This window comes from Dipodomys merriami, unplaced genomic scaffold (assembly GCF_024711535.1).
Source record: "Dipodomys merriami isolate MVZ:Mamm:240054 unplaced genomic scaffold, mDipMer1.0.p SCAF_57, whole genome shotgun sequence".
In the NCBI taxonomy this organism is placed as follows: domain Eukaryota; kingdom Metazoa; phylum Chordata; class Mammalia; order Rodentia; family Heteromyidae; genus Dipodomys; species Dipodomys merriami.
The window spans coordinates 7,500,330-7,511,632 of NW_027206146.1; the positions used below are offsets into that span (position 1 = coordinate 7,500,330).

Here is an 11,303-nt window from a genome sequence, read left to right on the forward strand (position 1 = left end):
AGCTGTGGCTCAAATGGTAGAGCACTAGCTTTGAGCAGAGAGCTCAGGGTGGGCGCCCAGGCTGAGTTCAAGCCCCAGGAATGGCAAAATAAAAATTGGCAACTGGGCACGGTGGCCCACCCCTATGATCCCAAGTGACTTCAGAGATGGCAGTATGGATTGTGACAAATTGGGGTGCATACCCACCCAGGATGCGCTGTCATCTGAGTGTCACACCCCTAGCAGGCTCTCCTGGGAACCATTTTATAAATCCTCTGCTTGAAGATCTGGGAACAAGCTTTCCACCTGATCAGACCAGGATGGGGAAGCAGAGGATGAGTGAAGTGAACAGAACTCAACCTTCCTCACCTCGCTGGAGTGAGCATGCCCAGCAGGAATCGCTTCACAAAACACAGATTTCCTACACAATGGAAGGAGAGCGAACTGCTGTCCTGCTAGCTCAGGGCAGAACATTTTGGGTGTGGAAGGTTTTGAATAGAACACAAACTCCACGTTGCCAAAGCCCAAGTCCCACACGGCCACCAGAGGGCGCCAGTGCTGCTCCCCACCAGGGCTTCTGTGGGCTCCGATGTAGTCAAAGCTCAGAGGGCCACCTAGATCTGCAGGATGGGCACCCCCTTATCTCACTGATCCTGTTTGTGCTTCCCTACGGGGCTGGCCTGACAGCCCCTGGACCCCAGGCCTAGCCACTGGCTGAGATGTGAACTTTAGCCCGTGGCTGATCTCCAGCTTCAGTGACTCAATCTCTACCTTTGAGAAGTTGGGATGACAGGTAGGAGCATCAGACAGTTTTCTTTTGGAAGTAGGAGGGATTTGAACTCAGGGCCTCTCACTTCCTAGGCACACTCCGTTTGTTTTTCAGACAAGGTCTCTGGCATTTGCTCGTACCAACTTCAAATGGGAATTCTCCCTCCACTTCCTGAGTAGCTGGGATTACACGTGTGCATTACACTGCCACACTGAGCTTCCTTGTGGGTTTTTTTGGTTTTTATTTTTTTGGTTGTTATGTCTCCTTGTTACAATGTGCAACTCCTGAGACTTAAGTGTTTTGCCAGTTTTCTTTGGTTTGTGTCTAACATGAAAGGTATGTGTGTATGTGTCGGCCTGCTGTTGCCAGGACTAACGTACAACTATGAGTAGCATTAATTTTCACAAAACCCAGCTCTAAAACAGCATGTGACTTAACTGAACATAAACATTTCAGACAATGGAGGCTTTCCTCTTGAGAACAGGAAAGCCAAGAGCTACGTCATTTTGTCAGCACCTAGAGCATTCTTCTCCCTTCCCTCCCCTCTCCCCCCACTGCCCAGTGATAAGGCTTATCTCTCCAGCAAGTGCCAGATGCCAGCAATTCAGGGGTGTTGGGGTCAGGAGGAATGTCCCAGTTTATATCCTTTCCAGACAAGCCTTTGACTAATTTGCATCCTTAAAAAAAGTCGCATTTCATGAATTTTTTTGTAGTTTGTCGGTTGTGGGGCCTGGGGGCTGTCCCTCAGCTCTTCAGCTAGTGCTCTACCACTTGAGCCATAGCACCACTTCTGGCCTTTTCTGCTTATGTGGCGCTGAGGAGTTGAACCCAGGGCCTCATGCATTCGAGACAAACACCCTACCACCTTCCCAGCCCCATATTTTAGATTTTAAGGTTTTTCCCTCCTTGGGTCTTGAACTCAAGGCCTGGGCACTGTCCTCTAGCTTTTTCACTCGATTAGTGCTCTGCCACTTGAACCATAGCTCCACTTCTGGCTTGTATGTGTGATTGATTGGAGCTAAATCTGAAATTTCTCTGTTGGGGCTGGTTGTGATCTCATCTTCTGAGTAGCTGGGATTACAGGCTTGAGCTGCTGGTCCCCAGTTTTATTTATAGTTTTTTTTTAAGTAGTGGCACAGGGCTGGGAATGTGGCTCAGTGGTAAAGTGCTAGCCTAGCATGCATGAAGCCCTGGCTTCGATTCCTCAGCACCACATACACAGAAAAAGCTGGAAGTGCGCTGTGGCTCAAGTGGTAGAGCACTATCTAGCCTTGAGCAAAAGAAGCTCAGGGACAGTGTCCAGGTTCTGAGTGAAAAAAAAATGCCCAAGGTGAAAGCGCAGGCCCGTAGCCCCTGCCCAGGGAAAGCTGAGCTGGGAGGATGTTCAAGGTTGGCCTAGGCTCCGCCAAAGGGCAGGGGTGAGGGGCGCAGCCGCAGCACAGGCCCGGGCACTGCCAGTGGGGAAGCGGGCGGAGCCCTGTAGAGTCTGCCAGGGCGAGCGTGGACCGGGCCCGGCCTGCGCCCCACCCCCCACCCCCACGTCCCTCTCTCTGCCGCGCTCGCCACTTCCTCCCATTCTGTGCCGCTCCGTAGCCAGGCCGTTTCCTTCCAGCGCGGTCTGCGGGCAGGTCCGCGGGAGGAAGGGGCCGGGCGGGGTGGTCACCGGTGATGGAGTCACGCGTTAGTGTTTCGCTCGGGCTGGCCTGAACTGTGATCCTCCACCGCCTCCAGCAGCTGGGAAAAGCTCCCCGGCGCCCTGCGCACCCACGCCAACCACAGCACCCCCCCCCCACCCCGCCCCGAGGAAGCTCTGCCTGCGGTGGAGTCCGGGGACCCCCCCGGCCCACCATGGCGGCTCCCAAACTGCGGGACGGTCAGCCGCACCGGCGCCTGCGGCCCACCTGACCCGGCCGGGGATCACCAGCATGCCTCCCTCGCTCTTCCAGAACACTGCGCCAGGGCCCTGAGTTCAAGCCCCACAACCAATCACACACACACACAAGGCCCAACGGAAACAAGTTATGCTGGTGTAGCTCAGGTGGTAGAATGTCAGCCAAAATGAGTGAAAAGTGTCAGATCAAGCGTTTGAATCCCAGAGCCGAGCGCCAGTGGCTCACACCTGTCATCCTAGCTACTCAGGAGGCTGAGATCTGAGGATCATGGTTCAAAGCCAGCCCGGGGAAGGAAAGTCCGTGAGACTTACCTCCAATAAGCCACTAGAAAACCAGAAGTGGCGCTGTGGTTCAAGAAGTAGAATGCTCCCCTTGAGCTGAAGAGCTGAGGGAGAGCGCCCAGGCCCAGAGTTCAAGCCCCACGACCGACAAAAAAAAAAAAGTTTGAATCCCAGGCTGGGAATGTGCCTTAGTGGAAGAGTGCGTGTATGAATCCCTGGGTTCGATTCCTCAGTACCACATTAACAGAAGTGGTGCTGTGGCTCAAGTGGTAGAGCATTAGCCTTGAGCACAGAGAGGCTCAGGGACAGCGCCTAGGCCTTGAGTTCAAGTCCCAGGACTGGCCAAAAAAAAAAAAGTTCGAATCCCAGTCTCAGTTCAAAAAAGCTAAGCTGCCTGTGGGGGTGAAGGAAGCACAGAAGCTCAGGGGCTGGTCACAGAGCTTTACTGAGGGGCGGGGCCAGCACCCCTCACGGGTCCAGGGCGGGGCTCCAGCATCCTTCAAACACAGGGTCCCGGATGCAGCATCCCAGCTGCTACAACCTGGAGACAGGAGTTGGAGCAGATGAGTGCAGGCTGCTTCCGGCCCCTCACTTTCTTTTGGGGCCCACAGACCCTAGGGGAAGGGCGTCTTTGGGGTGAGGCAAGTCGGGCCACTCACTGGATCTCCCGGAAGGCCCGTTTCTCCACCAGCTTCACTTTATACTTGCGCTTGAACCTGTGGAAAGGAGAGGGTTAAGGGGACCACGGGACAGGCGCACGCCCTGGGCGCACACCCCGCCCGCCCATGCCCGCCCCCTCACTTGGCTCGCTCGCGTGGCTCGATCATGTTCCTCCTCTGGAAGCTCTTGAACCGATCTCGCAGGATGTTGCCCTCGGGCTGTGTGTGGGACAGACAGAAGCTCAGCAGGCCCGGCAGAAGCCCAGGGCCCCACGCCACTGTGGAGCCCAGCAGGAGCCCCATCCTCCCAGCACGGCCTCTAGGGGCCCAGGGGCTCAGTCTGCCCAAGCTTGCAGCCCTGTCCTGGTCGTCCCGTTCATGTGGGTTGACCCGCGGCGGGCAGAACTACTGGGGATCTGGAAAGGCCAGGGCAGAAGCAATGGAGGCACGATCAGAGTCTGAGGAAGACCCCAACCAGGACTGGGTAAGATGGAGGGTTGGACTTCTGAGGGTGGCAGCCCACCCCCCAGGGCCCCCCCCCCCCATGCCTCGTGCCCTCAGCCCCCGGGCACGGCCCAGCCGGCCCAGCCCAAGGGCAGCCAAGGTGTCGCCCACAGCCCCGGGGGGCACGGGGAGCAAGGATAACAGTCATCACTGGGCACGGGGCATCCCCACCGCGGCTCCCCAACGCCAGGCACCTTCAGCGTCCTGAGCGAGCCGGACAACTCGGAGCTGAGCTGCACATCGATGTCAGGGTCCTGGTACCTGTGAGCGGGGATCATGGGCACCCAGGGTCAGACTCCGGGAAGAGCAGCCATGGGCGCCCCTCCCTCACCTCCCCGAGTACAGACATCAGAAGCACATCCTGGCCCGGTTCTTACTTGAGCCGCCCCAGCCGGCGGGGTTTGTCGGCCTCCGCCAGCCGCTGTAGCCGGCGCCGCTCGCGCCTCCGGGCCAGCTCCGCCAGCCGCAGCGCTACCTGCGCCTTGATCCCGCGCAGCCGGAAGAGCTCCTGGTGCTGGAGCCGGGCGGCGCGCAGCGCGGCCTGCAGAGCCCGCTGCGGACCGAGAGGACGACGGGACAGAGGGCCGCGATTAGCAGGGCACGGGGACCACAGGCTGGGCGCCTCCCTTCCTTCCCCCTCCTCCGCAGACCGCAGCCTCTTCCCGCGCCCCTGGCGGCGGCCCGGTCAGGGCTCACCTTCCTGCGGGCAGCCTTCTCGCGACGCCGCTGCTGCTCTGTCTTCTTCTCCGCAGTGGCTGTGGCCGTGGTGCGGCGGGCTTCGACCCCGTCGTCATCGTCGTCGTCGGGAGCTCTAGGGTGGCCTTCCCCTTCTTCCTCCCCGTCGGACTCCTCCAGCAGCCCCTCGCACATCTCCCTGAACACCGTCTCCTGGGGAGGGGGGCAGGCCGGAGGGGGTGTGGCCGGAGGTCAGGCTGGAGGGAAGGGGCGGGGCCCAGCGGCAGGGGCGGGGCCCAGCGGCAGGGGCGGGGCCCAGCGGCAGGGGCGGACAAACCTGCGTGGCAGCCTGCTCGGCGGTGGGCAAGGCCAGCTGCCGCTCCAGCTTCTCGGCCTCCTTCTGCCGCTGCACCTCCACTTCATGCGCCGCCAGGAGCAAGGCCTGAGGGCGCACAGGGGGTGATGAGATGGGGGCTCCCAGGAGCCGTACCTGCCATCACCCCAGTGCCACTCTCCGGGCGGCTCGTAACGGGACGCTCTCAGTGATGGCAGGGGCAGACAGCGTCCCAAACTGGGGGAGTGGGGGCACAGAGCTAGGCCTCAGGTAGCCGTGGCTGCCCAGCACCCACCCACCTGGTGGTCTTGGAAGGTTGGGTTGTAGGAGGCTCCCGCTGGCGTCACCTCCACAGCCGGTGCCTGGGAGGGCTTGACGTGGAGGCGTGGTGGCCGCTGTGGGAAGAGGAGGCCAGCAGAATGAGGGCCAGCTGAGGGTCAGGATCTTAGCCACCTGTCTCCAGGGGAGCTCTCGGGACAGGAATGGGCTCCCTGTCACCTGCCTCACTTCTCAGCCTTTGCTCCGCCCTTCCTCCCTCCTCCAGGACCCAGCTCCTTTCCATTACAGCTCCCCAACTATGCAACCTACCACCGATCGGCACCCCAATCTCTTTCCTGTTCATCTATAAGAATGAGACACGGGTGGCAGGGGTGGCTGCTTGTGCCCTCCGTGCCACCAGCACCAGCTGGCTGCCTCCAGAATCCCGAACTGGGCCTCGTCCTTAGAGAAAGGACCCTCCAGCCCCACTCCCGCAAGCCTCACCCTCACGCCTTTCTTCTTGGTCTGCTCCAGGAAAAACTCATCCTGGCCAGCCAGCGGCCGGTCCAGAGGGTCTGTAGGAAGAGCGAGGGCAGCTGCAGATCTAGCAAGGAAAAGTGCCGTGGCCCCCAGGGGCCCTCCAGCCCCCCCTTATGAAAGGTAGCACTGAAGCTCAGACGAGAAGGGGGGCTCTGAGCCCCCAAGGGTCCTTGAACACCCACCAAACCATGTCTGGAAGAGCTGAGAAGTTGGACAGCCAAAGCAACCAGCAGGGCCTCCCTTGCATGGTGCACAGGATCTTGCGTGCCACACGGGCCACACAGTGCACAGGGCAGTCCAGCGGTCACTCACTGTCGGGGGTCCAGAGGTCGTAGAAGGGCCGTTCAGTGGTGTCCTGGGGCCCCGGCTTGGCCTTGGCTGCAGGAGGATTCAGGAGCCGGGCCTGGGCCCTGCGGACCTCCCGCGGCACCTGGCCCTGCTTTGCCAGCTTCTCCCATAGCTCCTCCTTCCTCCGGAGCTTCTTGGCATTGGGGACCTGGTGGGCAAGGATGCTGTCGGGAGGGAAGGGAGGGCAGCAGATGAGACAACAGCCCTCCCCTGCCACCGGTCCCAGCCTAGATTTAACCAAAAATAACCATATCTAAACCCATCTCAGCACCACCGAGGCCCAGGGCTGTCCACCACTTGTCCCTACAGCACCACACCCCTCCAATCGGGCTCCAGACACAAATCCCAGAGCCCTTCTCCCCTCACCAGAGCCTCAGCCACACATTATCCCCCACCCCACCCACAGCCCTTCCTGGCACTGCGCTAGGAAGAAGGGCTGTGGTGCAGGGACACTCACTCCTTGGGGGCAAGGACCTTGGACGTGTTCTCGAGGGTGAGGTCAACACGCAGGGGCCTCTGGAGACGATGGGGCTTCTTCTGGACCCGGGTCTTCCTGGCCCTCTCTGAAGTGACAGAACCCAGGCCTCAGGCCTCCTCCCACCACAGACCAACCCCGCCCCGCCCCAGGCCTGCGTTCCAAGCCACCCTAGGGACTTGAGGTGACGTCCAAGTGCCATGATACTCTTCTCCCACCCACAGGCTACTCCAAGGCTTCTCGGCCACAGGGAAAAGAGCCACAGAACCAGTGAGGAAGAGATCAGGGGAGGCTATGTCTGCTTCATCAATTCTAAGAACTCTACTGCAGCTGGATACTGGTGCTCACACCTGTAATCCTAGCAGCTCAGGAGCTGAAATGTGTGGGTGGCAGTTCACTGCCAGCCAGGCAGTTAAACCTGCAAGGCTATCTCTAATTAACTAAGAAAAAAAAGCTGGACCTGAGGCGTGGCTCAAATGATAAGAGGACTAGCAGTGAGCACAGAAGCTTAGAGTAAGAGGCTCCAAGTTCAAGCCTCAGACTCAGGAGCATGAAGACAAGGATGACCTTTGTGTACAGGCACAATCCTGTTCCAGTCTCTTTTCCTTCTCTTGCAGTGCTGGGGACCAAGCCGGGGCAGTCCTGACCACACTCAGTGAAGCAAAGATCCCTCCACAAAGCAACATCCATGCCAGCGGCCATGTGTTCACGCTCTGCCTCTCCTGGCCTCCCCAAGACCTGCCCTCAGCTGCTTCCTCTGTTGTACACCAGACCACATCCATTCCTGGGAAAGCTCTCTACAGTGACCACCTTCCTCTGTTCTAAGTCCCCTGTTTGGTGCATGCCTGTAATCCCAGCACCCAGGAGGATCCCAAGTTTCAGAGTTAGTTTGGGCTACATGGCGAATTCAAGGCCAGGATGGGCTCCATGTCTCTATCTAGAACCTATCTCACCCACTGTGCACATGCCCGCTGTGGTATCACAATTAGGGCTGGGCCAGCTAGCCAGTGAAGCCACTAGCTCTTCAGCTCACATCGCAGCCTCTACAGCTTAATTTTGGACCCCTTATTCAAGCAGAGAACCCCATGTTAGTGTGGTGATGTCATTACTGATGAAAACCATGTTACTAGCCGGTTGTAGTGGTGCACACCTGTAATCCCAACACTTGGGAGGCCAAGGGAGAAGGATGGCGAGTTGCAAGCCAGCCTATAACGCACAGTGAGACCCTGTCTAAGGAAACAAAGGAAGCAAACCCAGTCACTCATGGAAGCCATTCCCAACTTGCTTCTCCTGTACTTGTTTCAGCAGGTCTGGACCCAACCATCTAACAAGGACAGCAGGCCTGTCAAGACCAGTTCCCTCCCTGCCTGGTAGAGATCCTCTTGTTCTTAGGAAAGCTCAGCTGCCTAAAAATAGATCAGATCTCCTAAGGCAGTTCCTTTATTTGCTTCTCTGCAGCTATAACACTCTTGTTTCTAACCTATTTGAGAAGGCAGGCCTTTACCTGGCTTTTCCCTGGGCCTGGGCCTTGTTAGGGAGATGCTACCACTTGACCCACAACCCCAATCCTTTCTTTGAGCCACTCAGGAAGCTGACATCGGAGGATCAAAACCAGTCTGGACAGAAAAAGCAGGTAAGACTCTCATCTCCAGTAAACCACCTAAATAAGTGGTAGAGCACCAGCCTTGAGCAGAAAAAAAAGCTCAAGGTCAGTGCCTAAGCTCTGAGTTTAAGCACAGCACACACACACATACACACACACACACACACACACACATTTTTTTTTGTGGGTTGTGGGGCTTGACCTCAGAGCCTGGGTGCTGCCTGTGAGCAATTTTTGCTCAAGGCTAACTCTTTACCAATTTGAGCCACAGCTCCACTTTCGGTTTTTCTGATGGTTAAAAGGAGGTAAAGGTCTCAGACTTCCTCACCCCGGCTGACTCTGAACAGAGATCTTCAGATCTCAGACTCCTGAGTGGCTAGGATTACAGATGTGAACCACCAGTGCCTCTGTCAGTACTGGTATTTTAACTCAATGTCTTCTGATTACTAAGCAAACACTGTCACCCAACTCAAAGCCTCAGACCTTTTGTTTTTCAAAGTCTCATTAGCTGCCAGTCTAGCCTTGAACTCAGGATCCCCCTACTACCTCCCAATAATCTGAGACTATAGGCAGGCAACACAGTTCTTAGTGTGTTGATATCAAAAGGATGAAAGAGGCTAATGAACACCAATCACGGCTGTGCATCACTCCCAAAGCCCTCCTCACCTTTTTCCTTAGGACCCGTGTCCAGGAAGAACAGCTTTTCATTGGGAGCCTCTGACAGCAAGCCACTGAGAGATGGGAGAGACAGACGAAAAGACCACAAATTAACGTGGTCTTAGAATTCAATTTCTGAGGCTCAATCACCTCCTGTGGAATGTTCCACAGGATGAGACCTCACGCCTCAGCTTACAGGACTTGTAACATTTACAACTTTGCTCTTAACAAATTATACAGGGAAGATTAGCATGCCCATTTTTAATTTTTTTTTTTTGGTCAGTCGTGGGTCTTGAACTCTGGGCCTGGGCGCTGTCCCTCAGCTCTTCAGCTCAAGGCGAGCGCTCCACCACTTGAGCCACAGCGCCACTTCCTCTTTTCTGGTGGCTCATTGGAGATAAGAGTCTGATGGACTTTCCTGGCTTTGACCCGCGATCCTTAGATCTCAGCCTCCTGAGCAGCTAGGATTACAGGCGTGAGCCATCGGCGCCCGGCTTAGCTTATCCATATTTAAGTATTGGGAAATGCCTCAAAGCTAAGGAGGAAGCGTGGGACGTACTTATTTTAAGAGGCCACTTAGTGACTCGGCGTGGAGGTATCCGCTACATATGGAAGCCTCACGTCCAGTCCTCCAGATCCCGCGCGGTGCCCGGGCCTAGAACCCACAGCTCCACTCAAGCCTGAAATCCCCCCCCCGGAAGTCCCGCCCTACGCACCCGGCCGTGCGCTCCTGCAGCCGCACGTCCTCCAGGAACTGATCGACCTCCAGGCCCAGCGGCTCCTCAGCGAGCCGCCGCCACCCCCGCTTCCGATTTCTCGGGCCTCGCCGTCGTCGCCTCAGCGCCGGGTCCACCGAAGTGGGCCGCAGCCCCAAGAAGCCGGAGTCGGCCTCGTTTTTTGAGCGCGACTGAGCATCACCACCCTTGCTTCCCGCCGCCATCTTGTGAAAGGGAGAGCGCAGCGGCTGACGCTCCAAAATCCGGTCTGGGACGTGCGCGCGCAGCTCTCCCACACTCTTTCCTGACGTACTTCCGGTAGCGGCCATCTTAGTAAAGGGATTATACAACGAAGCGGATGGAGAGGCTGCCATATTGGTAAAGGGTAAAATGGGTTTTCTCCTCCAATCTTGGAGCTTTGCATATTCCCAATGACAGAAAGGAATTATAGGTTGTTGGATCACACCCTAAGTAAACATCCTTCCCAGCCGCTCAGCTTCAATTTCTAACTTAAAATATTTCATCATGCTGGGTGTTAGTGGCTGAGATCTGTGGATTGCAGTTCAAAGCCAGCCTGGGCAGAAAAGTACGTGAAACTCTTGGTAATGGAGGTGGTAGAGGAGCTGGAGAGCTGAGGGACATGCCCAGGCCCAGAGTTCAAGCCCCACGACCAACAGAAAAAAAAAATACATATATACACACATCCATATATCACCAGCTGTCGGTGGCTCATGCCTGTAATTCTAACTACTAAGGGGGCTGAAATCAGAGGATGAGTTCAAAGTCAGCCTAAGCAGAAATATCCTTGATACTCTTATCTCCAGTTAATCACAAGAAAAAAAGCCATAAGTGGAACTGTGCCTCAAGCATCAAGTGGTAGAGTGCCAGCCTTGAACACAAAAACACAGGGACAGTGACCAGGCCTTGAGTTCAAGCCCCAGGACCACCAACAATAAAATCTTGTTCTGTTTGGCTAGGAATGTGGCTTAGTGGTAAGAGTGCTTGCCTAGCGTACATGAAGCCCTGGGTTTGATTCCTCAGTACCACAAAACAAAAACAGCCAGAAGTAGCGCTGTGGCTGAAGTGGTAGAGTACTAGCCTTGAGCAAAAGAAACTCAGGGACAGTGCCCAAGCCCCAGGACTGGCAAAAAAAAATCTTGTTTTGCTGAAGGAAGAAAATCATAATGATCAGAAGATTGAACACAAGATGAGGTTTTTTTTGATTTTTGGTTTTGGTCGGTCGTGGAGCTTGAACTCTGGGCCTGGGCACTGTCCCTGAGTGATTCAGCTCAAGGCTAGTGCTCTACCACTGGAGCCACAGCAGCACCACTTCCAGTTTTGAGTGTTTTTTTGGAGATAAGAGTCTCACAGACTTTCTGCCTGAGCTGGCTTTGAACCACAGTCCTCCGTGAGATCTTAGCCTCCAGAGTTGCTAGAATTACAGGCATGAGGCACCAGCACCTGGCACAAGCTGAGTTCTAAACATTTAGCAATGTTTCAATCATCCAGTCTTGGAAATCAAAACAGCTTTAGGGAGACTGCCATGGTGACTCACACCTGTAATACTAGCAGTTTAGGAGGCTGAAATCTGAGGATCCTGGTTTGAAGGCAGG

At 56.1% G+C, this 11,303-nt stretch overlaps 1 protein-coding gene and 1 non-coding gene across 3 annotated transcripts; both read right to left on the minus strand.

The window, feature by feature from the left end:
• Positions 1 to 3,348: 3,348 nt before the first annotated feature.
• On the minus strand, positions 3,349 to 9,934 carry LOC138812863 (ribosome biogenesis protein NOP53-like). Of its 2 annotated transcripts, XM_070001085.1 has the most exons (13): positions 9,691 to 9,934; positions 8,984 to 9,048; positions 6,697 to 6,802; positions 6,204 to 6,403; positions 5,856 to 5,926; positions 5,393 to 5,488; positions 5,097 to 5,201; positions 4,781 to 4,972; positions 4,462 to 4,637; positions 4,279 to 4,345; positions 3,723 to 3,799; positions 3,581 to 3,637; positions 3,349 to 3,462 (listed from the first exon to the last, which is right to left on the minus strand). In XM_070001085.1, the coding sequence occupies exons 1-13, from the start codon at positions 9,912 to 9,914 to the stop codon at positions 3,456 to 3,458; spliced, it is 1,443 nt and encodes a 480-aa protein (XP_069857186.1). In that variant the 5' UTR covers positions 9,915 to 9,934; the 3' UTR covers positions 3,349 to 3,455. The 2 variants fall into 2 exon arrangements, with proteins under 2 accessions (XP_069857186.1, XP_069857187.1); XM_070001086.1 differs by lacking the exon at positions 3,349 to 3,462 and having other exon boundaries at positions 3,577 to 3,637.
• On the minus strand, positions 4,133 to 4,241 carry LOC138812940 (small nucleolar RNA SNORD23). The gene has a single exon (XR_011367655.1). It is a non-coding gene; the product is annotated as a small nucleolar RNA SNORD23 (small nucleolar RNA).
• Positions 9,935 to 11,303: the final 1,369 nt, after the last annotated feature.

Excerpts from the sequence above, each read along its gene's own strand:
- LOC138812863 (XM_070001085.1), bottom strand. The coding sequence starts at position 9,914 with ATGGCGGCGGGAAGCAAGGGTGGTGATGCTCAGTCGCGCTCAAAAAAC. Across the intron at positions 6,404-6,696 it reads AAGGTCCTTGCCCCCAAGGA|CATCCTTGCCCACCAGGTCC; the intron begins GTGAGTGTCCCT and ends CCCTCCCGACAG. Across the intron at positions 5,202-5,392 it reads CAACCTTCCAAGACCACCAG|GCCTTGCTCCTGGCGGCGCA; the intron begins GTGGGTGGGTGC and ends GTGCGCCCTCAG.